The sequence below is a fragment of the Scardinius erythrophthalmus genome, assembly GCF_964197995.2.
Source record: "Scardinius erythrophthalmus genome assembly, chromosome: 23".
Lineage (NCBI taxonomy): Eukaryota > Metazoa > Chordata > Actinopteri > Cypriniformes > Leuciscidae > Scardinius > Scardinius erythrophthalmus.
This window is the reverse complement of record NC_138243.1, coordinates 22,007,883-22,034,000: the sequence shown is the minus strand read 5'-3', so window position 1 is coordinate 22,034,000 and position 26,118 is coordinate 22,007,883. Positions and strand designations below refer to the sequence as shown.

The 26,118-nt window shown below is 39.6% G+C and overlaps 1 protein-coding gene across 3 annotated transcripts in view; it reads left to right on the top strand.

Annotated features, from left to right (window-relative positions):
* Positions 1 to 26,118, top strand: part of dclk1a (doublecortin-like kinase 1a) — a gene marked incomplete at both ends in the record, with an annotated part of 51,606 nt that overhangs the window by 15,216 nt on the left and 10,272 nt on the right. For 2 of the 3 annotated variants that reach the window (XM_081353755.1, XM_081353757.1), the window contains 3 exons: positions 7,243 to 7,342; positions 9,370 to 9,477; positions 19,011 to 19,105. In XM_081353755.1, coding sequence (XP_081209881.1) covers positions 7,243 to 7,342; positions 9,370 to 9,477; positions 19,011 to 19,105 — 303 coding nt within the window. Of the gene's footprint in view, positions 1 to 7,242; positions 7,343 to 9,369; positions 9,478 to 17,749; positions 17,828 to 19,010; positions 19,106 to 26,118 lie in introns of those variants that run through there. The other variant, XM_081353756.1, reaches the window with a different exon arrangement.

Sequence of the window (26,118 nt, the reverse complement as noted above, 5' to 3'; positions counted from 1 at the left end):
TGATGAACAGATTTAATTTAGGCTTTTATTCACATATAAATATTGATAAGCGAACATAAACAGAAACGCAACCGAACATGCTTGATGTGCAAGAACAAACCACATTGGTTCTTGCAGAAGCTCAAACGTGCTGCGTAACACACGAGAATGAACCTCATTGGTTGTTGCAGAAGCTCAAATGTGCTGTGTAACACATGAGAATGAAACTCATTGGTTCTTGAGGAAGCTAAAAGTGCTGTGTAACACACAAGAATGAAACTCATTGGTTCTTGAGGAAGCTAAAAGTGCTGTGTAACACACAAGAATGAACCTCATTGGTTGTTGCAGAAGCTCAAACGTGCTGCGTAACACGAGAATGAACCTCATTGGTTGTTGCAGAAGCTCAAATGTGCTGCGTAACACGAGAATGAACCTCATTGGTTGTTGCAGAAGCTCAAACGTGCTGCGTAACACGAGAATGAACCTCATTGGTTGTTGCAGAAGCTCAAACGTGCTGCATAACACGAGAATGAACCTCATTGGTTCTCGCAGAAGCTCAAACGTGCTGCGTAACACGAGAATGAACCTCATTGGTTGTTGCAGAAGCTCAAACGTGCTGCATAACACGAGAATGAACCTCATTGGTTCTCGCAGAAGCTCAAACGTGCTGCGTAACACGAGAATGAACCTCATTGGTTGATGCAGAAGCTCAAACGTGCTGCGTAACACGAGAATGAACCTCATTGGTTCTTGCAGAAGCTCAAACGTGCTGCGTAACACACGAGAATGAACCTCATTGGTTGTTGCAGAAGCTCAAACGTGCTGCGTAACACGAGAATGAACCTCATTGGTTGTTGCAGAAGCTCAAACGTGCTGCGTAACACGAGAATGAACCTCATTGGTTCTCGCAGAAGCTCAAACGTGCTGCGTAACACGAGAATGAACCTCATTGGTTGTCGCAGAAGCTCAAACGTGCTGCGTAACACGAGAATGAACCTCATTGGTTGTTGCAGAAGCTCAAACGTGCTGCGTAACACGAGAATGAACCTCATTGGTTGTTGCAGAAGCTCAAACGTGCTGCGTAACACGAGAATGAACCTCATTGGTTCTTGCAGAAGCTCAAACGTGCTGCGTAACACGAGAATGAACCTCATTGGTTGTTGCAGAAGCTCAAACGTGCTGCGTAACACGAGAATGAACCTCATTGGTTCTTGCAGAAGCTCAAACGTGCTGCGTAACACACGAGAATGAACCTCATTGGTTGTTGCAGAAGCTCAAACGTGCTGCGTAACACGAGAATGAACCTCATTGGTTGTTGCAGAAGCTCAAATGTGCTGCGTAACACGAGAATGAACCTCATTGGTTGTTGCAGAAGCTCAAACGTGCTGCCTAACACGAGAATGAACCTCATTGGTTCTTGCAGAAGCTCAAACGTGCTGCGTAACACACGAGAATGAACCTCATTGGTTGTTGCAGAAGCTCAAACGTGCTGCGTAACACGAGAATGAACCTCATTGGTTCTTGCAGAAGCTCAAACGTGCTGCGTAACACACGAGAATGAACCTCATTGGTTGTTGCAGAAGCTCAAACGTGCTGCGTAACACGAGAATGAACCTCATTGGTTGTTGCAGAAGCTCAAACGTGCTGCATAACACGAGAATGAACCTCATTGGTTCTCGCAGAAGCTCAAACGTGCTGCGTAACACGAGAATGAACCTCATTGGTTGTTGCAGAAGCTCAAACGTGCTGCATAACACGAGAATGAACCTCATTGGTTCTCGCAGAAGCTCAAACGTGCTGCGTAACACGAGAATGAACCTCATTGGTTGTTGCAGAAGCTCAAACGTGCTGCGTAACACGAGAATGAACCTCATTGGTTCTTGCAGAAGCTCAAACGTGCTGCGTAACACACGAGAATGAACCTCATTGGTTGTTGCAGAAGCTCAAACGTGCTGCGTAACACGAGAATGAACCTCATTGGTTGTTGCAGAAGCTCAAACGTGCTGCGTAACACGAGAATGAACCTCATTGGTTCTCGCAGAAGCTCAAACGTGCTGCGTAACACGAGAATGAACCTCATTGGTTGTCGCAGAAGCTCAAACGTGCTGCGTAACACGAGAATGAACCTCATTGGTTGTTGCAGAAGCTCAAACGTGCTGCGTAACACGAGAATGAACCTCATTGGTTGTTGCAGAAGCTCAAACGTGCTGCGTAACACGAGAATGAACCTCATTGGTTCTTGCAGAAGCTCAAACGTGCTGCGTAACACGAGAATGAACCTCATTGGTTGTTGCAGAAGCTCAAACGTGCTGCGTAACACGAGAATGAACCTCATTGGTTCTTGCAGAAGCTCAAACGTGCTGCGTAACACACGAGAATGAACCTCATTGGTTGTTGCAGAAGCTCAAACGTGCTGCGTAACACGAGAATGAACCTCATTGGTTGTTGCAGAAGCTCAAATGTGCTGCGTAACACGAGAATGAACCTCATTGGTTGTTGCAGAAGCTCAAACGTGCTGCCTAACACGAGAATGAACCTCATTGGTTCTTGCAGAAGCTCAAACGTGCTGCGTAACACACGAGAATGAACCTCATTGGTTGTTGCAGAAGCTCAAACGTGCTGCGTAACACGAGAATGAACCTCATTGGTTCTTGCAGAAGCTCAAACGTGCTGCGTAACACACGAGAATGAACCTCATTGGTTGTTGCAGAAGCTCAAACGTGCTGCGTAACATGAAAATGAACCTCATTGGTTCTCGCAGAAGCTCAAACGTGCTGCGTAACACGAGAATGAACCTCATTGGTTGTTGCAGAAGCTCAAACGTGCTGCGTAACACGAGAATGAACCTCATTGGTTCTTGCAGAAGCTCAAACGTGCTGCGTAACACGAGAATGAACCTCATTGGTTCATGCAGAAGCTCAAACGTGCTGCGTAACACGAGAATGAACCTCATTGGTTCTTGCAGAAGCTCAAACGTGCTGCGTAACACGAGAATGAACCTCATTGGTTCTTGCAGAAGCTCAAACGTGCTGCGTAACGCGAGAATGAACCTCATTGGTTCATGCAGAAGCTCAAACGTGCTGCGTAACACGAGAATGAACCTCATTGGTTGTTGCAGAAGCTCAAACGTGCTGCGTAACACGAGAATGAACCTCATTGGTTGTTGCAGAAGCTCAAACGTGCTGTGTAACACGAGAATGAACCTCATTGGTTGTTGCAGAAGCTCAAACGTGCTGCGTAACACGAGAATGAACCTCATTGGTTGTTGCAGAAGCTCAAACGTGCTGCGTAACACGAGAATGAACCTCATTGGTTGTTGCAGAAGCTCAAACGTGCTGCGTAACACGAGAATGAACCTCATTGGTTGTTGCAGAAGCTCAAACGTGCTGCGTAACACGAGAATGAACCTCATTGGTTCATGCAGAAGCTCAAACGTGCTGCGTAACACGAAAATGAACCTCATTGGTTCATGCAGAAGCTCAAACGTGCTGTGTAACGCGAGAATGAACCTTATTGGTTGTTGCAGAAGCTCAAACGTGCTGCGTAACACGAGAATGAACCTCATTGGTTCATGCAGAAGCTCAAACGTGCTGCGTAACACGAGAATGAACCTCATTGGTTGTTGCAGAAGCTCAAACGTGCTGCGTAACACGAGAATGAACCTCATTGGTTCTCGCAGAAGCTCAAACGTGCTGCGTAACACGAGAATGAACCTCATTGGTTGTTGCAGAAGCTCAAACGTGCTGCGTAACACGAGAATGAACCTCATTGGTTGTTGCAGAAGCTCAAACGTGCTGCGTAACACGAGAATGAACCTCATTGGTTCTCGCAGAAGCTCAAACGTGCTGCGTAACACGAGAATGAACCTCATTGGTTCTCGCAGAAGCTCAAACGTGCTGCGTAACACGAGAATGAACCTCATTGGTTGTTGCAGAAGCTCAAACGTGCTGCGTAACACGAGAATGAACCTCATTGGTTCATGCAGAAGCTCAAATGTGCTGCGTAACACGAGAATGAACCTCATTGGTTCTTGGAGAAGCTCAAATGTGCTGCGTAACACGAGAATGAACCTCATTGGTTCTTGGAGAAGCTCAAACGTGCTGCGTAACACGAGAATGAACCTCATTGGTTGCAGCAGAAGCTCAAACGTGCTGCGTAACACGAGAATGAACCTCATTGGTTCTTGCTGAAGCTCAAACGTGCTGCGTAACACACGAGAATGAACCTCATTGGTTGTTGCAGAAGCTCAAATGTGCTGTGTAATATGAGAATGAACCTCATTGGTTGTTGCAGAAGCTCAAACGTGCTGCGTAACACGAGAATGAACCTCATTGGTTGTTGCAGAAGCTCAAACGTGCTGCGTAACACGAGAATGAACCTCATTGGTTGTTGCAGAAGCTCAAACGTGCTGCGTAACACGAGAATGAACCTCATTGGTTCTTGCTGAAGCTCAAACGTGCTGCGTAACACACGAGAATGAACCTCATTGGTTGTTGCAGAAGCTCAAATGTGCTGTGTAATATGAGAATGAACCTCATTGGTTGTCGCAGAAGCTCAAACGTGCTGCGTAACACGAGAATGAACCTCATTGGTTCTCGCAGAAGCTCAAACGTGCTGCGTAACGCGAGAATGAACCTCATTGGTTCTCGCAGAAGCTCAAACGTGCTGCGTAACGCGAGAATGAACCTCATTGGTTCTCGCAGAAGCTCAAACGTGCTGCGTAACACGAGAATGAACCTCATTGGTTCTCATAAATCAAGCAAACATGCTTGAGCTTCCGTTTACCAAAACTGATGTGTGAGTTGATGAATGTTTATATGTGAATAACAGCCTACATTAAATCTGTATCATAAAGCGATCGTGTCTCTTCAGAAAATTTAGACTAAAGCTCTCAATGCATATGGATTTGTTTTACAAATCTTTTTTTTAACTTTACGCAGCATAAAAGCGGTAGTTACGTAGCTGTCAATAAAGGGACAGAAAGCTCTCAGATTTCATCAAAAATATTTTCATTTATGTTTCAAAGATGAACGAAAGTCTTACGGGCTTGGAGCGACATGAGGGCGAGTAATTAATGACAGAATTTTCATTTTTGGGTGAACTATCCTCTTAAACAAATCAGTAAAAACACTTTTGTAGCTTGTTGAGAAGAATTTTGCTACAACACCTTAGCAACTGCCTGAGCTAAAGCACTCAGAATACCTTTGCAACTGCCCAGCAACATGATTAAACCAGTGGCAAGGCCAGACATTTTAAATTGAGTGGATCTTGGAGAAACAGGGTGGACCAATGCCTAAATTAAGATTAGTTAAATGTGATTTATTGTCAGCCAACAGTGTTAAAGGTTTCTATTTACAACATGTTTTTGCATCAAGGAGACAGGGATAGCTGCAGGTCGGAGAAATTGGCGTGCCGAAAGGTTTCTCATTAGTGAAAGGAGCTTCACCACGTTGGCCAATCAGTGTTAACCATACCTCATTTCTTTAGACTGGAAGAAGATGGCAATAAGACGTGGTGTGATGCTGTATATCATAGATCTGTATATTACAATTAGGGCTGTCGATTTTACACATTAATTTGGTAAGATTAAAAAAGTATTAGTGCATTTAACGCACACAACCCCAGCTCAGACCTGTACATAATCTTGCATTGCACACAGTTGCTTAGTGACGAACAAGATGCAGGGCAATGACTGACTTTGTGATGAAGTCTAGAATGCAGTTATATGCCCCTAAAATTCAAGATATTGGGGGAAAAAATGCCCCTGAATGGGTTTTTGTCTTATATTTGTATAATATAGCAGTATCACACGAGCAAGAAAGCTGTTTACCCGAGTATCTGAACAATTGCAAATGTGGAATTGATTTTATACAACAGTTCAATAAACAAGAAGTTAATTTTGTGCTACATTTTAGACACAATATTGTTAATATTGTCTTTGCTCAATTTCGCCAATAAAAACAGTTACAACAAAGCCACTGTAGAACTGTTGTGCATCTCCGAGCAACACACAGCACAGCAGTTTTTCGTTACTGAATGAATCCCGTTTAATCTCCTTCTAGTTGTTTCAACCCTGTATGAATTTTTTCTTCTGCCGCACTCAAAGGAAGATATTTTGTAAAATGTCGGTAACCAAACAGTTGATGGACCCCATTGACTTCCATAGTAGGGAAAAAATAATACTATGGCATGCTTATTTCATCCAATAGATGGAAAGATCTGAAAAAGTCCATACATTTACACACATTCATAGATCCTTCCCTCGAAGAAATCAGGACAGAAGTGGTTGAAAGTGGACAAAAGAGACGGATTAAAACACCAGGTGTCTCCCTCGTCTGCTTGTGATCCGGTCGATCAACACGCATCTTAATACCAGGGGTAAACAGGGCCTAGAGAACACCTTAGAAACTACCTAGCAACATGTTAAAAATGCTCAAAACTACTTGCCAACTGCATAGAAACATGCTTTAACCACTGAGACCAATTCACATTTTCTTCAAAAAATGCAAAAATTGTGTTCTCTTATTCACATTTCACAAGGTATCCTTTATTTTCACTTAAATCATTTTATAATAACTGGAATGACATAGCAAATAAAAATCTCAATATCTGTTTCCAATCCCCTCGGAATCAAATCAAATCAATAAACTAAAATCAAGTTTCTCTAAAAGTGTTTGTACCCTCTTCCTTCAATTCAAACGATGTCCATCTGGCTAATGAAAAATCATCCGTTCCCTCCATTCATGCTTTAGGGGGCTAGAAATCATACTTTGTCATAAAACAGGAATAATGTCATGGTTCTTCTCTGAAAAGGGCCTGTGTATTCCCCATGTGTGTTTTGTGCTGTGCTCAAGGCTGATTATATATGCATTTGTTTACTTTTTGTCCCCTTGATTCATTGTCTGAAATGATCAATCTTTAAAAAGGTTTTCACTGCACCCGTCCCCATAGACGGCCAAAGGGCTGATGGGAAAAAAATGAGGCTTGGCTTGTAGATCTAACTTCTTCTTGATTAGGGGCAATCAACAGCAACAGGGCTGGTGGTTACTCATCTTAAAAAGACATTAGAGATGTGCTCAGCAAAGCCTTCTGGGTGGTGATCACGACCAAAGCATCTCATTCATTTTTGAAGGAGGAAGGCTGAATCTGTGATTTGGGCTCTTTGATCATTAGGGTTTCTGTCCTTAAGCCTTTGTTTAATAGACATTCAGATGCTGTAATGGATCTAATGCTGCTAATGACTTTCTCTCTTTCCAATCGCAGGTCATGTGCCTTCAAGATTTTTTCGGGGAGGAGGACATCTACATCGCATGCGGCCCGGAGAAGTTCCGTTACCAGGATGACTTCCTGTTGGATGAGAGCGGTAAAGCTCTTCAGTAGTTTCCTTTGTGTCCATTTCAACAAAAGAACACTACATATCATGATCTCATCAGCATAAGGTCTGTGTGGATGGCATCTTCCACCTACACAGAAACTTTGTCTTTGTCCCATCTTGAATGAAGAACATCCTGTTAACATTTAGTTCATAAGCAACTTATGAATGAGTCCATTAAAAATTCATCACACAAATGTGGAATATAAAAGAAAGGCATATTCCCCCTTAACGCCTACACCAACCACTTCAGGGTTTTTGCCGTCTCCACTTAGATAGATAGATAGACCTCTATCTATCTATGATTTTGGCTTACAACGATGATTATTGTGCCGCATTACTTTCCTCCCCTCCTTAAAAACCCTGCATATCAGTAGAATCATGTAATGTGACTTTCGTAAAATGGGACATTTCTGATATTAACTCACCGGGTCTGCGCCTAAACGGTCAAATACACGCAAAATATGTCAAAATGCCGGGCTTGCCGAGTATTCACGTAAACCCAGTCGGTTATGTCTTAAGCAAACGTTAACAATTACAGGAGAAAATAGAATTTGTATCAATGGATCTGTGCATTCGTCTTAAAGTGACAGCAGCCTAATAGTCTGTGTCCTTTATGTTAATCAAATAACAAAAGACAATCTATCTATCCATCTGTGTGTCTGTCTATCTCTCCATCAAAGTATCCATCTATTTGCCATCTGTCTATATTTCTGTCTGTCCATCTCTCCGTCTTTCTGTCTTTTTTATGCCCAAGCCTATATATCTATCTGACCGATTAATTTATAATCATATTATTTATAATTATATTTTCATTGAGTTATTACCAGTGGCTATTACCGAATTAGAGATGCATTGTGCAGAACAAATGTAATGAAGAATATCAGATGATTTATCATGGTGAATTAGAGCGAGTGCAGTCAATGATGAGTATAGATTTAATTATGAAGGCACTAGTAGAGGGACACGTGCCGTTCTAATGAGTTTTGATCAGAGCCGAGCCGAGAGAAACATATGAAGCATGCCGATGGCGAGATGGACGGAGCCAAAATGGCAGTCTTTGACGACAAAGATTTCCCTGAAGAACACATATTTAATATAATATGAGCAGAATGGTACCCCATAACAGCAGTTTGTCAGTGATATCCCATGTTATTTTATTTTTTATTTGATCCATAATACTCTAAGGTATTGTCGATAAAGACGATTATGTAAGGCTGTGATTAATAATTGTGAGAAAGCATCTTTTTACTGTATATAAGGAGATGATTTGTTAGTACTGGAGAGATAAGGGCTGAAACTTGCTCTCTAAATATAACTCCATGAAAACAAAGAGTAGAGTGACATCCTGCCCTTCAATAAATCCTGCCTTAATAGACTGTGGCATTTACTGTCATACCTGGTGTCACAGTTATATTGCTCTCTGAATTTATTATGTACACAGAGTTATTGCAGAAAAAGCAAAAAAAGTGACAGATAAACACGGAGCATACGAGAAGCAAAGCAGCACTTCGTCTGCAGAGAATATAATGTAATCCCCAGTCTCTGATCTGTATTTAGGGTTAAGGCACTGCCATCTTTTTGATCACACTTGCATAAATGTGCTTGAACAAGCAGACTGTTTTTGAAGGAGGATTAATTTAGTGCTTCAGTTTAAGGATTATCTTCGGGAAGAGTTTGAGTTTTAGAGGACTTTTAAAGAGGATTTGAGATGGCAATCAAACTAGAGAGTCATTTGGTGGTGTGATATTAACAACTATTGAAATAATGAAAATTAAGCAATCAGCTAGTTGACAGCATCATTTACTTACCCCCATGTCATTCCAGACCTTTCTTTCAGGACATTAGGGTCTAAACAACATTGGTCTCTTTTCTGATAGATAGCAGAAGGGCAACATACCAATTACTAAAACTTTCTGAAATGCACATTCATTTTTCAGCTACCAAATAGTAGTACCTTCATTAGATTTTCGGACTTTTGGAGTTCACTATGTAATGTGATTTTTGTTGTGTGACAGAGTGCCGAGTAATGAAATCAACGTCCTATGGGAAGATGGGGTCTTTAAACAGAAGTTCTCCCAGAAGCTTTGCCCTTTCCAGACGCAGCAAGTCTCCTTCTGGATCAGGTAATGATCATATGTGCATGCGGGTTTATGCAACAGCAAATGCTTCTCTGAATAGTTTCTTGTGGACATGTGAACTCCCTTCTCAAACATTCTCCCATTTTCTCTTTGTCGATTGAACATTTGTTAAAAGAAGATAATTAACTTCTCACATCAGATAAAAACAAACTAATAGCAAGTCATGCACGTGTGAAAGCTCTCCATGCAATAAAGCACCCCTCTGTGTGTGCACCCCTGGAGCGGAGTGTGTTTGTGGCTTCGAGGTGGAATTGCATTCAGATATAGCTGTCTGATTCAGAAGGGCACATCCCGGTAGAGAGGAGTCAAAGACGAGAGATATGAGATATTGAGGCACGGGGCGGGAAGTAGATGGGGTGATGAGAGCGAGAGAGAGAGAGAGAGAGAGAGAGAGAGGAGATGGAGGGGGGTAGTGTGACTCAGTCTTGCAGATCCACATCAACTGTTGTGCAATGAATACTGTTGTGTGTGTGATCTGAATTATAGGCACTATGCGGTTTGCTTTTGTTCCAGTTTGCACTGGTGATTACCATATTCAAATGCCATGTTACAATACATGCATGCTACTCCATATTCCGAAAAGCTAATAGTATTAAAGGTGTTAAAGGGTACTTTGGATTGAATGCAAAGTCTAAATTGTACTGCAAACCAGACTGTGCATCAACTACTTGCTTATTTATTCGATTTTAGGTATAAAGGTATAAATGAGTGTTTTTAGAAAAAAAAATGCAGCTGTTTATGGATAATACAAAAAAACACATGCACTTCCTATTGATGCTTTACTGTGTATCTGTGCCCTAGTTTTCTAACAAAGACCGCCTTTGCGTCTTCACCTCTATAAGATGTGTGGCAGAGACGTCTAGAAGCTGCTGGTTGATATTTTTGTCCTGTAGCCGTTATATGATTGGTTTAAATCGTAACAGTTGAATCTCTATGAGTAGAGGTTTGGCTTAGAGTTCTATCCGGTTGTCATGGAGACGCCGGCTAAGGGAGCTGTGCCTTAGAGACAATAGAGGTGCCCATATATGGGCGTCCCTTCCTGTTTGGCAGGCTTAGTGGAAGCAGGCTCAGAGAGTGTGGCTCATCACTTCTAGTCAGGCGGCTGTTTCTCAGCAGACACTCGTAGACATGATCCATAAAAGCATGGAATCGGTTTCACTTCCAGTGATTGGTGTGCCAGTCATACATTTTCACAATACAGCCCGTTAATCCTTTAAGAAACCCTGGGGTGAGGGAGAATGTGCCAGGTTTGCAAAGGTTTCATTACTGGTCTGGTTTAAGAATGAATTTACTGCGGTCTGCAAAGTTTGATGATAGTTTCGAAATAAAGTTCTAAGAAATTAAAAAGTTGTAGACATTATGCTGGGTATGTTGATTCTTTAGCTGCCTGGGTTTTCAATCAGAAGGTCAATGGAGAGCATAGGTTGTAATATAAAAAAATGGAATTTTCTTAAATTCTAATGCCATTTCTAACTATTGTCTAATGTTCTTAACCCTATAAAGCCTACTGTATTATATTTGAGATTTTTAAGGGCTCTAAATTGCCTCCATGATCAAAACCTGTTGTACACTATCTTCTATACATGACTTCTGATAGTTTATACTTTTTTAGCAAGTAAACGGCCTTTCAGTGATTCTATAAATGTCCACATTCATGTTGTGTCTTTTTGCTGTGAAGTTTTTCATAATGTAAAAGCAAGAATAACTTTTATACTGTTAGTAATCATGTCAAGATGAACATTTACTGGACTGAAGCAACTTATAGGTTTACTTGATTATCCATAGGCTTTTGTTTATCTATTTTTGCTAATTTTGTGTCTCAGTTTGAGCTCCATATTCCAAATACTCCCAAATGTTTTGATTTAGATTTTTAGATTTTGCCTCAAGGTTCAATGAAGACCTGACGGCTGACGCACGTACAGATCCAAAATAATGTTTCTGTTACACATTCCTGAATTGTTTACGACTGTGTCTACGTGATTACTCACCGAGAGGGGCATTGTGACATTATTTTTAGTGTATTTGACAATTAATAAGCCACGAAGAAGAGCTGATTCTGGCACTTGTATGTCAGAGGCAGCTTTATTATGTGTTGCACTTCGGATGTGAGCACAAAATCTGCGGGAATGAGTAGAATTATGCGCAATCCCATGGCGAAATTCAGACCCGGTCATGCCAACACTATCTAACCGGAGTGAATTATATTCACTATAATATTTCAGTATCGATATATATCAAAATATTGATATTTTTGACAACACTACATGACATTGCTGTGCTGTATGGTCACGAAAGCTTATCGTTTGCATACGTTAAGCATTGCGGTTTAAAAACAAGTGATTTTAACCCATTGAAATGCAACAAGCAGCGAAAGAGAACTTCGCTCAAAGAGAACTCATTTCACTATATGCGTGCTCTGTCTGAGAGGCGTGTGTACAGGAACTGCGTATTACTCAGAGCGCTTAAAGGTACTCTAAGCGAAGTTGGGTGACGTCACTTCTTGTTGACGTTCGAAGTATTGTCAAACAAAACGGAGGCTAGCTCGACCCTCCCTCCTCCTCATCCCGTCCCCCCACCCCCTCCCTTCTGTGCTTCCTGAAACAGTCATGAAGGAGTCAAAGGCTTTTCCAATGTAAATTTGGGACTTCACGCATTCCTTCTCTTTTTCCCTATTCTTTGCTATTTATTGATCTTAACGTAGTCTCTTTGGTCGTGTGTCGGCCATATCAAAATTCAAGAGAATATAATTCTAACGTTAGTCGTTGTCGTTGGCTAGGACATCTCTCCTCTAGCTAACTTCCCTCTTCATGCTTCTCTCGCCTCCACCCACACCCCCCTTCATGTGCACACGCACTAACCCCTCAACCCCCACCCCCAAATCATTCTTGTCGGTTATTGGTTGGAACACCGTTCGTTATGTTTCGTGGTCCAGGCTGGGCCAGTTTGTTTTTGTTGCCATTTTTTGGAGCCTGGGCTGTCTACAGAGACCGCGTTTATTACAGTGTGTTTTGGGAACAGACAGCTAGCGGATAGTGAGGAGATGTTTGCTGGACAAAAAATGTTTCGGCCTAAAAAACATGTGACATCGCTTAGAGCACCTTTAAGAACTGAACTGAGTGCTTTTTTTCAGTGCAATTGGGCTTGAACGGTTAAATACACATACAGTACTTAGGTGTCAAAATGTCCGTCCTTGTAAACAGTCATTTATGTCTTCAGTGAAAATAAACAGTTAAGAGAGAAAACGCATATGTAACAGTATATTGGATCCATGCATTCGATCTTAAAGTGATGTGCTGTCGTCTGTCATTAATGTTAATCAAACAACAAAAAAGAGAAAATCTCTCACTGTTCATGACTAAATCACTTTTGAGAGACTTTAATAATAATACATGTATATTTAATTTACACAGTGAAGATATGCAGTGATTTTTATACATTTGATTACATTTTGTTCATTGTATAAATAAAAATAGTTTAAACATTCTTCAGAATTTCTTCTTATGTTCCACAGAAGAAGAAAAAAGTCACAAAAGTTTGAAACGGCATGAGAATAAATCATGAAATCTCTTCCATAATGATCCGTTATTTTTATATAATGATATTTTTTTTAATAATTATTCATTAGATATTTTAAGGTTCTTAATGAAAATTATTATTAAGTCTGGGTTGGTGGTCTCTGGGTCTGTAAAGTTTAAAAACCCCATTAAAATTTTATTAAAATTATTTGGTTATTTAAATTAGTCTCCACCTGCAGCTAAAGCATTGAAACCTATGCATTGCACCGTCTTTATTTATCGCTCTCCTACTAGGAGTCCCACACTGGTGTGGGCAGGTGTATAGTGGAGGCGTCCTGTACTTTCTCAGCAAGACCAGTGGACTGATATGATTGCAATTGCAATTTTGTAGCTGTTGCGTTGCTGTTTGTTATTGCTACTTCTAGGTTGTAGTCAATGTCATTGTATTCACAGCTACCAGAAAAAACGATGGTCAATTTAAAAATAATAAAAAAATTCCCGTCACTGAAAGGATCAAACAGACTGGCTGTTAAACAGGCATCTGCCTTTTAATCTGTCAGACAGCATATGTCAAATGTGAGATATTTCTTGGGATGAATCAGATAAGTGATTTCAAGAAAGGTCTAGCTGTCCTTACTTTAAGTGTCTGTGAGAGAAGCTGCTCACTGTATGAGTGCTGTTTATATAATACACCCTGTCAGGCTAAGTATAGCACATTGATTTCTGTTTGAGAGTGGCCTGCACACCTTTAAACACACATGAACATGGTGAATTTCTATACAAATGGCACTGATGTACTGTTTGTGTACAGTTACGAGAAGCCTTTTGTTTTTTCACACAACGAAAAACTGAAGCCCATGTCATCCTGCGCATTATTCACAGTTTGAGCGGTACGATCAAGTGTTGAGCATGACAGCACATTTAGAGGTGCTTTAACAAAGAAGACACAGCGAGACAGACATAAACAGCCTCTCTCTGTCATATTTATCAACAACTGTGTGGGATGGCAGAGATGGTTCATTACAGACTGCATGTCTTTCTGTGCCTGTCCTATTTACTGAAGGCATCCTTCCAATGGATTTCTGATCTATAATCTTAGGTCGTTCTCCTCACGAATTTCTGTTAAGCTTTCCTTTGAATTTGCACGGAGGAGCTTGGCCTTGTAGTCGACTGAATTTTTATCTGAGCAGTTTATCCAGAGAGTAAACTTTAATTAGAGCACCAGAGAGTAATCTTTAATCAGCTCGAAACACCGCTGGCTGACTGTCCACAGGAAATGTAGAGCTGCTCCTGTCACTCTAATTCAGAGACCTTGTTATTATTCTTACTGTGTAATTCTAGCCAGTTGCTCAGCTTGTTACTAACAAACCCACAAACAGCTCATTACCCCATTAGCATGTGCCCTACAGCAGGAAAACTGAACTATAACTTTCATTAACGCATGTTTATTATTGTGTATGATTCATCTATGCACGTTATTCCAAAGAAATAAGTTAGTGAAAGTGTATTCACTTGTTCCACCTGGGAAATGACTTGGGAATGATTTCAACGGATGTTAGCTACACTCTGTAAAAATTGGACCCAATGTAGTATGCAAGTATGAAGATACTTTCTGTATTTATTTTTCTCAGGTGTTCAATGCTTGAAGAAAATAGGCTACTAGTTAAAATTTACATTTATGCATCTGGCTTTTTTATTTATTTATCCAAAGTGACTTATGCATTGTATTCCATATTGCATATCTTTTATCAGTTCATGCATTCTCTGGGAATCAAACTCATGACCTTGGTGTTGCTAGCACCATGCTCTACAGTTTGAGCCCTAATAGCAAAGTCCAACTCAAGTCTCAAGTCTTTGAGGTCCAAGTCCCACTGTTTTACTCAGAAATATATTTCCTTATAAAAGTACAATGATTTGTGAATGTTGTTTTAAACTTTAAAATGCTAGGTCAGAATGAATTCAGAGATCCACAATATATCAGAGGTATTGGCCAATATTATCATAATGTTTTTTTTTAAATTGTCCATCAGATGAGGAAACAGATAAGAAACCCAATTCAAACTGATTTCAATAGTACTGTTAGGTAGTTATCTTTTTTATGTAAGTTGTAATTTCACTAGAATCATGTTAATTATTGGAGTCTACAATGGGAATGCTATTTAAAAAGAAAAAGTCTATACATATGTATAATATTGACTATAACATTAGCTATCATAAGAATTAGGATAACATAAGAATTATCAGCTATCTGGCTGCATCAGTTTGTCTGCAATAAAAACGATTGAAAAGTCATGTTTGTTTGCATGTTGGTGATGGAACCATTTTATTTTTCGTAGCCCTTATTGCATAGGGACTGATATTACTGTATCCTGGTCCACTCTGTCTTGCTCCTCTCTGAAAGCCTGTTGTGCATATCACATAGATGCACCATAAATAGAAATTTCATTAAAAATGATATCCACTGTGAGACAGATGCGCTTTCGTGAATGTAGTCAGAGCAGAGCGCCGCAGAAGACAGACAGAACCACTATCTGGATGCTCTGTATATTTTAATAATGCAGTATTGTGTTTATATATATATAGTGTATTGCATAATTTGTGTGTAAACATATAATATGTTTGTTCTTATGCCATGTATATACTTACTTTTTTTTTTTTTTACTTTATTTCCACTATCATTTCTCATTTTTTGAACATCTCATATTTGCTATATTGATTTCTAAAGCCACTTTTTTTGTAATGTCTATTCAATGATTTACTCATCTGTGCCAATAATGTCTTTTGAACTGCCCTTCAGGCTTTTCTCTGCTCATATTTGTGTGATGATTTTAATAAAAAAGTTGTAATCAATTAAAAGCCCTAAAACAGTGTTTAGTAAAACAGAAAAACTTCTGTGACTTATCGTAAGTCATTCCTATTCAGACAGAATTTATTTCTGTTGAGCTGTAGTGGGAGTGTTAGATCAGGACAGGGGTATGTCAGGGGAGGACGCTGTACCTCTTTTACGGTCCCTTTTGGATCATATCCTCGCTTTGAATTATGGACAAAGGGTCAGATGCAAACAGCGGATCAAACTGCACCTGGTGTGAAAAAGAGAGAAGTAAACAGCAGAGAGAGAGAGTGAGTGAGAGAGGAGAGAGGTCACATCACTGTATCCATCCTCCCACAGCTGAGCATGTTACACAAGAGCAAACTCAAGAGTCATTTCTCTCTTTTCAGTGTCTAAATTTATATTTGTATTATAAACCATGCTGGACTCATATCCCATACAGTACATAAACTATGGGCATTCTCCCAGCAGTCTCCTGCAATGCTGTAACATCCTCTATAGCTCAATCGTTTATGTTTGTGTATTTATGGGAGAGTGCTGGAAGGGGGGAATAGTTTCGACCTCAGGTTGGGTTATGAACGGGATATTTGATTACTTTCAGTCATGAAAATGGATGTACATTTGAGCTGTCAAACCTTCCGCTCACAACGAAAACATTCATTATTATTCATGGTGTGATAAAATGAGGAACATTTATCAGAATCAGTTATTCTTAAACTGATACTTGGTCACCAATCCAGTCCAGTTTTGAATATTCCTTGTTTTAGACGTTCTTAATCCATTTCTGACAGGGAACTTTGAGAACGTGTTGGAGAACTAGCCCCAAAATAAAACAGTGATGCATCATTAATTTGCATCAAATTAATGAAGCACCACAGATTGTGCTAATGAGTGTACTTCTTCCACCCAGTCTGACACACACACACACACACACACACACACACACACACACACACACACACGGTTTACATATTAGTGAAGACAGATGAAGCGGTTTTTCTATTGAGGTGAAAATTTGGCCTTCATACAAACCTCTTGATATTCAAAGCAAAAATATGATTTGAATGTTTTTGAGCCTTTTAAATAGTGACAGACCTCTTCAAATGTCTTCACAAGTTTTTTTTGGACATATTTCACTATATTTATGAGGAAAATTTTCAAAATTTTAACCTCAAGTACAGCAAAAATCTGTAAACACACTCACTGCATGCATTTCAAAGAGAACTTGGTGCACTCAAAAACCCTTCAGTGTTTTTGGCAGGAAGCCATTTAGAACTAATCACTTTCAATAATAATAGACTGAATGCTGAAAGTATTGACATCTAACAAGCTATAATTGATCTTTGTGTCGTTCCTGTAAACACCACATAGATCACACAGGGTCATGTTGACGAAAGTGCTTTTATAAAGAAGCACTTTTATAGGCTTTTTAAAACATCTTAATATTCACTTGCTATTCAAAAACGAAATAAATTCATATAAATGCCTGAAACCAAACAATACATAACTGAGTTAATGAATAAATAAATAGCCTAACGTTAACTTACCTGAGATCATTAGGCTACTAACCAACTAAATAACGCCACATTTTAAGTAGGTTCATTGATTGAAGTGACTTGGTCATTTGACATTGTTTTCACTACACATAATGAGCGAGACCTAAGAAATTACTATTTCATGTTAAAATACGGTAGTGTTTATGTTTGTATCTGGCCGTGGTTCGAGTGCCATTAAAGGTCTGTCGGTGAGAAGATTCGGCGCGTTTCCACCATTACCTCAGCCCGCGCGCCTCCCACTTACCGTACTGCACTGGCTCAGGCGCGCGTCACAGCTACGCAAGCAGGCCGAGAGCCAATGAGCTCGCAGCGGCTCACGCGCTGTACTCCGCTCTGCTCTCCGCCGCTCCATTCATTGGAATCCGCGCTCAGCGAGTGCTGCTGCTTTCTGCCACCTGGAATAGCACTGTGTCTCAAGATGCTGCAATACGAAGGTAGGAGAGGCGGATTCAGTGCTCTTTTGCGGAAACTGGCTTTTACTTTTCATGACGGAGATTGAAAGTGATGTTTATTCAACTGGGGTTGATGCCAGAGCCAGAAGGATTTTTATTTGAAATGTATTTACATGTGAATCAGTAGGTTACTGAATTAGTCTATAGGGGCGGCCGAGTATAGTGTCGATACACATTTTATTTAAACGTTTTAACTGAGTTTGTTTTCTCTCATGTCTCTCAAACTTGATATGATAATATACTTGATATTCCCATAGCTATTTGTTTGCTATAAATAAAACAGTTTGGAAATCTACAATTTATCATTGGGCTGTAAATTAATGAGAATTTAGAATGTTTATGTCAACCCTCTTGCCATTTTAACAGCAAGCAACATTGGAAGCATATATATGTATGTTTTATATGTTTATAAATATTAAATGACACATTTTTGACAGTAGCACCTGACTTAATTAGTTTGGCCTAGTTCATGATTAATATTTTATCATTTTTATGTATTTAAAAATTCATTGCATGAAAACACATTGGTTTATTGATGTTATACCTTTACTAAGCATTGACCTTTTCCATTAATTCATGCTCTTAGCTGCTGCTTTTATTCCAATTTAAAAGTGAATAAGAAAGAATATGTTGCAGTTAAAAATAATATTTTTATTTTTGCTACCTGTTTAAATTTTGATGGTCTGTTTAAATTTTGATGGTCTGCATAAATTTAATGTCCTGGTGACATAGTAACAAGAGTGTTAAACTGACAAGGGATGCTTCCTATTCTGTCTCAGCAAATAGAGGCAGTGGCCTGTGAATATGAAGCAGCTTGGTGTTGACTGAGAGTTTGGATCTTCTCAGTGGCCTGTAGTGCAGTCATACCATGACTGATAGGCCTTGGAAGATGTGAGTGTGTAGGGATTTGTGCCACTGGGTGTGTGGCACTCTGTCCAAAGAGGATTTGTTTAGGGATGCGAATGTGGGAAGCAGGAGGAGCTGTGTGGGTGATTTCTTCTCTTCTTATTCACAGACAGGTTTTTTAAGATCTCACTTTTTGAATGTAAGAGCACTGGAAGCCTCCTGGGGCGCTTGGAATATTTGCTTAGTTTCATTCACAAACTTTGTGCACTTTTCTTTTTTTCTTTTGTGAACTCAAGCATTTTCCTCTTTCCCCTTGTAGTGAATGGGACCCCAGCCAGTCAGCTGTCCACACCCCATTCTGCAAAGTCACCCAGTCCGTCTCCCACCAGCCCGGGGAGCTTGAAGAAACGCAGGGTAAGACAATATTCCATCTTCAATCACCCTAATACACACACACACACACCATGTTTTTACATTAGCTCATATAAACATGATCCTCAGATCTTCTGCTGTCCATCTGGTGGATTTGATATCATCTATCATCTAAACCCATTTCTGCTGTGTTAAATCGTATCCTTTATAAAGTGTTTATCCAGTATATGGCGTGATTTGAGTGTTCAGGGGCCAGTTGCATAAACATAGCCGCTAACTTAAAAATGTGCCTTAAGAACTAGGATAACCAACTAGCAGTTTATTACGGCTAATCAGTCTTACTTTTCGAATTCAAATTAAACCAATTTACCTTTTTATGTAACTGACTTAAAAAAGTTATGACCAGTCTTGAATAAAAAATGAATGACTAACTTGTAGTCTAAGCAGTTTATGCAACCAGCCGCAGAACCTTCTCCACTTAGATAGAACATCCTTTTGCCCTCCACCACCATCTCGGGCACTTTATAACGCGCTCCTTCTATGTTCTCAGGAAATGGACAAGGCCCTCATTGACAGCACAGCTTAATTTCCCCACTTCTTCAAAGTGGCGCTAAGATCCACAGTCAATCCTTAATTTGGGCCACCACGTTTGGAGATTTTATGTGCTATTTCTGTCTCTAGTGGACTTTTGAGTGTGGAAGTCCATGAATCATCCATGGAGAATGACTTCTGCTTGTAGTAGAGCAGCAATCATTAAGTCCAGGATCCAAAATTAACTTTTGCCATTGTCTGCCAATGGCGAGTATTTGAGAAAATTGACCATTAATACCATTAACACCGCAGTATATTACATGATTTGAAACAACTTGTATGAACTATAGTCATATTCTCACTGATGTAAGTGATGCGAGCGATTCAATATTTCTTACCTGCCATGAAGCTGTATTTTTCATGATTTGTATTTAACAATATATTTTATTTAGGTTTTTAGCATTTTTTCCCCTAGCAGTTTGACAAGTAGCGCAAGTTGTGTCACCTGCAGCATCATATTCGAGATTATATACTTTCTGTGGCACCTATAAAAAAAAAAAAATTGTGATTTGTGAAAGTTTTTAATTGATTGAATCGCTTGCATCACTTACATCAGTGAGAATATGACAATTTGTTTCATATCATGTAAAATACTGCGGTTGTTTACCTGTCAGTTGGCAAATACTGACCAAAACCAATTTTTACACACATTTGGTGCTTGGCGAGTGTGAATTTTGGACCCTGATTGGGACTGTATGGTGGAGAAAGAGAAATTGCATAATACATGCTGTTGAAGGAACATGCAACTCACCAGTTCATTTTTATTTGTTCATTTTTTTCACCAAGAAACACATTACCATTGGGTTTCAGAGGCCAGTTTGTGTGTGAGTGGGAAGAGTTTGTGCACGTGACCAGATCAAAGTGTCTCTAATCCTGCAGTTGATAGACTAATGCAGAGGTTTGATGCAGTAGAAACTTCTCCTTCCCAGTCCAGTTTCTCTCAGGTTATAACATGAGCCTTAAACCCTAGTGATTACTCTGACTGTCTCTCTCTTAAGAGTCTCTCTGTCTTCCATTCTTTCTGAGTGTCTGTCTATTCCTCCTTCTTCGCTCTCCATGACTAAGATGCACTACAGCATCCAAATGTTCACTACAGTATGTTGAGCTTTTGGGTCACTTCAGATCCAGCTGCAGGCAGTTAAAGTTCTTTTGTACAGCCAGTGAATTCACGTGCAGATGAATCGACCCATTATAGATTAATCAGAAACTGCTAGCCACTATCAAACTGGAGCTTTACTCTGACCTTAAATAAGGTTCTGATGGTGTAGGCTCATAGAGAAACGAGTTATTTACATTTAATGTGCAGCATGTTCTTATTTCTTTCCTTTAGTTAGAGCCTTTCTCTTAAAAGTGCACTCCTGTTAAGGTTAACCCATAAAGAAATGACATATACACTCATACAAGAAGATTCCAGTCAAATTTGGAACCATAATAAAAGCTAGTAGAATAATAAATGTTATTTTACATAGTTTGCCATATTGGTGCCACCATGTTGAGATCACATGACCAGCAGAATGGTAACCCTCCTATTATCAAATCATTTCCCTAAACTTCCCAATTCCCTCAGTAGCATAGCTGAAAACATTGCATGACATTGCATCCTCACCGACATAAATAAGCACATTATTGTCTGCACCTTTAAGAGAAAGTACAGACATGTTCAACTTTTTATTTTCGAAATTGTTCCAGATTGCATTAGAATTGGCAAAACTTGCTCTTGTGGAAGAGTCTGACTTTTCATGATTCAAAAAGTGATTGAGTCGACGTGCCGGCAGAGAGACAGCGACTCTGAGCACTTTGTGTTCGCCCTCCACCCGCTAGGGAAGACTTTCAGATTCTCTTCATACTTTTCACTTATCTTGCACCGCAGCCTGAGCTCTTGAAGTTGGATGATCTCTCTGCGGTTTGATTCTGTCAAATGGCTTTGCTCTCAGCTCGTTGCTGTTGCAGAATGAGAATTTGGGACAGTCAGATCTGCCCAAAGCAGAGACGCATCTCAGCGTCTTTACAACCATCTCCTGCATAAGTGGGTCAGGCTTTGAAAACCCCCCCAGTGGAGTTTTGTGAATGAAGGAGAGAGAAAAAACATTTACATAAATATGATACAAATGCAAAAGAACTGAATGTTCTCTCCTAAAAGGCTCCGGAGAAGCAGGCACTTCTTTATCTGGCTTATGAATTTATATGAGTCTACGAATGTTGTTATTGCTGCTTTGTGGTTTGGTTAGTCAATTAGCTTGCAGTGTATGCAAATACGTTGCTAATGTGTGTAATTACAGTAGTTCTCCGCTAGCAATCCAATCTCCTGAAAATCCAAAGATTGCCTATTATAAACTTCTCTGATTGCTTATGCTACAGTTTTAAATGACCTTACTGCTTCCACTTGAATGATTTAAACACTGATCATTACTACTGATTTATTATTAATTGGCTTCACCGCTCAAGCCTGGGCTGTGAATTGCATTCAACGCATGACCCACTTTCAGAAATGAGCCACACAAGAGTGGAGGATCTATACTGGGAATATATATGTGTGTGTGTGTGTGGCCTCTGTATCCTTAGGCATATCCCCTTCTTTGTCTCTCTTTTTTCCATGAACCCTCAGTTTCTCTGGGGGAGAACATGGAACACATGCGCATTTGATGCTATGGCGACAAATACATTTTTAATCAATGTCAAAACACATCTAAAACAGTAATGAACCCTTTCAACGTGTGCTAATCCATCTCAATCTGGGTAAACAAGACTTAATCGAGATAAATGAGGTTACAATTTCATTTGTATCATAGCTGTGAGATTAAATGGACATTTTGTTTGACATTTTTTTAATGGTTGGTTAACTAGGTAGGCTGTGTGTTTTCTGTTGCGTAACATGAAAAGCGAGGCCATCAAGCACAGCATCATTCTCAAAATCACACCTGTCTCTATCAGAGTTGAGTGCTGATCAGGATTGAATTGAGAACGCATCTGTTCTGATTTGAGGTCGCAAACAGGATGCAGAATTCCTTCTTTCCTGTTTTGTTGTTGTGATGGATAAAGTATCCCTGTTCTCGTCATTGCAGTTCCACATCCTGTGGGCGTGGCCAATTCAATTCAAATTTTCATAAAAACACACTCTTCATCATCTCTATGATGATGTTCCTCAATCTGTCTGTTGGGTTGCATGCTCCTCACATTTTCCTTTGGTGTTTTCACACCTGTATTTTTTTTCTTTTCTTTTTGGATGTTTAAATGACATTGTGTGTGTAAGTGTGCATGTGTTTTCATTCATTCCATAAACTTTGATATCTCAAGTACAGTGTTTTCATTTTTGAGTGAGCCATTCCTTTAACTGGTCACTTCATATTCATTTCAGAAAATAGACACCTTGTTTTCTGTCTGATACCATGTAAATATTACCACTTCTTTTTCTCTGTCTGTGCAGTAGTTTTCTGTCCTCTTGTGTTCCATTGGTTCTCATTGTTTTTTTCTCTGTTTGTAGTACCTTATTGTTTTTGACTCTGCTCAGTTTCCTGCTCTGCTCAGTACTCAGCTCCTGTATATCTTTGCTTTATTGTCAATCGTTATCTTTGTTTTTCTAATAGTTTTGTATCATAATCTAATTCTTAGATGTTTTTTATGTGTATAAGGCATGTCATTTTCTGGTCATTGTTTTTAATGTGTTATCTAGACTTATGTGTTTTTTTTCCATAAAGCATGTCATGAAACCATTCCATCATGTACGTATGATTGCAGATGCTTAATACATTAAAGAGTAAGTCTCTTTAGTACGAGTTCTTTACAAAATCATTTCGGTACTCTTCTGTTTATTTGGGACAGTTTGGCTCAGAGTTGCTTTAATTACATTTTATTTATCCCAGACTTGTGGATGCCAAACCAATTTTACTTTTGCACTACAAAAACGCTTTAATGATGGTCCTGCGTTTAAAAAACGAATTAATGCAGTCGGCCACAGAGTTAGTTAGATTATAGGTGTAACCAAGTGTCCTGAAGTGACTTGTGAGATTTTCTCACTTTGGTCTTAATGGAGTTGCAGCTAAGAAGCAAAGCCTCAGAGATTCCAGAGAGAGGGAATGAGTAGCAGCGATCCTGATGAAAACATTGGATTAAATTTCCCTATTGCATCACCATCTCCACAAAACAAAATCATCTCAGGCATTAAATCAGTCATTCAAGCCATTATGTAATTGGTCTGAAGTCTATTTGTGTTATGAGCATCATAATTGCACAGATGCTGAATAACAGACTATTATGCAACCGAGTACTTACATTTATCAGAACATAATATCATAACATAAAATAGTGAGCCTACGTTCTGACGTACAACCCAGAAGCGCTGCGCTGTTACACTACGTGAACTCACTCAGAGGCCCACACAGACGAAAATTAATAGTTGAATAAAGCGCACAAAAAGTATTCTCGTCGCTTGATAAACTTAAGGTTGAGCCACTATAGTCACTTGGACTATTTTAACGATGTCTTTAATAACTTGTCTGGGATGGCAGATATCAATAACCTAGCAGCCTATGAAGGAGTGAGCCAGCTCTCAGATTTCATCAAAAATATCTTACTTTGTGTTCCGAAGATGAATGAAAGTCTTACGGGGTTGGAACAACATGAGGGTGAGTCATTACTGACAGAATTTTCATTTTTGGGTGAACTAACCCTTTAACATAATATAATATTGATCAGTGGATTCAGATCATTAAATTAAACGAGGCAAATGCAAAAAAAAAAAGATTTATTTTGTTTTGCTCCAGAGAAATTCTGTGAAAGTCTGATCTGACCTAGCATTCAGCCAGGAAACAGGAAGATGCCTTATATGGGCTAGTCTCTGGCTGCTTCCTGTCTCGCAGAGGGAAAATATTATTAGTACGCTCCAACAGTTTCCATGGTAACAAGAGTTTTGACAGCGCTAGGACAAACTGTGATCTGAATGAAATAGAAAAAGGATGCGGAAACACACGCGCGCGCGCACACACACACACACACACTCACTCTCTCGAGTCAAAGCTCTTTCTGATGACACTTAAACAGCCCTGCATCGCCCGTCTCATATGTATCCACTCAAACTGACATTATCAAACAGTGTGTGTGTGTGTGTACTGTAGGAGTGCTGACCCTCCCTGACCCATCCACTGTTTCGTCTCGGCATATTTGCGCTTCGTTCTCGCCATTAGCAGCAGCTCCTTACAGCGCCGCCGTCCCTGAGGTGCGACCGGGGCCGCAGTCCAATCAAATCCATTTGAGTTCGCCCAACAGCCAGGAAAGCGCGGTGCTCCCGGAGACATCTTTCCAATTACTCTCCGCGCGGACTTGAAAGGGTCCCTGCACCCTGACTGGCGGCAACCGGGAGCGAAAACCAATTTACAGAACAGCCAGTAACTCCGCTCACACTTGGTGCTTCCATGGAAACTAGCAAAGAAACACTGATGTGCTAACTATCTTTGTCCTGCTGTGTTTAAAAGTGAGAATGAGAGGATTGTGTCCCGAGCGTGCCGACCGTCCTGTCGGGAATAGCACATGCGGCAGCTTGAGGATATCCAGCACAGGTAGAAAGTGAGCGAAACACCCAGGGAGTGGCTTATCCTTTTCAGTGTTTATTTTTTTTTTAAAGTTAAATGGTTAGCTGACCATGTAGGCTACTGCTATGCAGTTGGTGGGCATATGTGACGGCATCAAATTTTCATGTTGCGATAATTGCTGAAGCTTTTATCACGGTATACCGTATTATCACGATATTGTAAAAAGTTGCAAAAAAGTGTTGTCATACTATAACAGGTTTAATAACTTTTATCTTATAACAAAAATAACTGAACATATAAATACAATAAAGCAATACACAGAAATGTATAAAGTACAACAAATGTTTCAAACAGATTGAAGTGCAAAAGACTTATAAAGAACAATAGATATAACTTTACAATAAGGTCAGTTAATACATTAACTAACATTAACAATGAGCAATAGCTATATTTGTTACAGAAGTTATTCTTTGTTAACCTTAGTTAAAAATGATTACACTTTATTTTAAGGTATCTTTGTTACACTGTAATTATACATTTAAGTACTGAGTAATATTAAGTCACTACATATACTTACTACAGGGTTAGGATTAGGGTTTGGTTTAGGGTTAGTTGCATGTAATTATGCATAATTCATAGTTATTATTACTAAAGGAACCGCATGTAACGTAACAATAACAGTGTAAAATAAAGTGTTACCAACAAATACATCTAATCATTGTTCGATAATTTAGGTCCATTAAATAATACAGCTACAACTTTTGATTTTATTATTAAATATAAATAAAAATATAAAAATGTTTAAGTTTGAAAATAAATAGCCTATTAAGTCTTTAAGTATTTGGTGATGTGATGAACACCACTGCAAATGCAAACATCTGAATGGCTGTTTGAAACTTTTAAATACTGTTCAGAAACAGAAAGTAGCGCAGCTGCTTT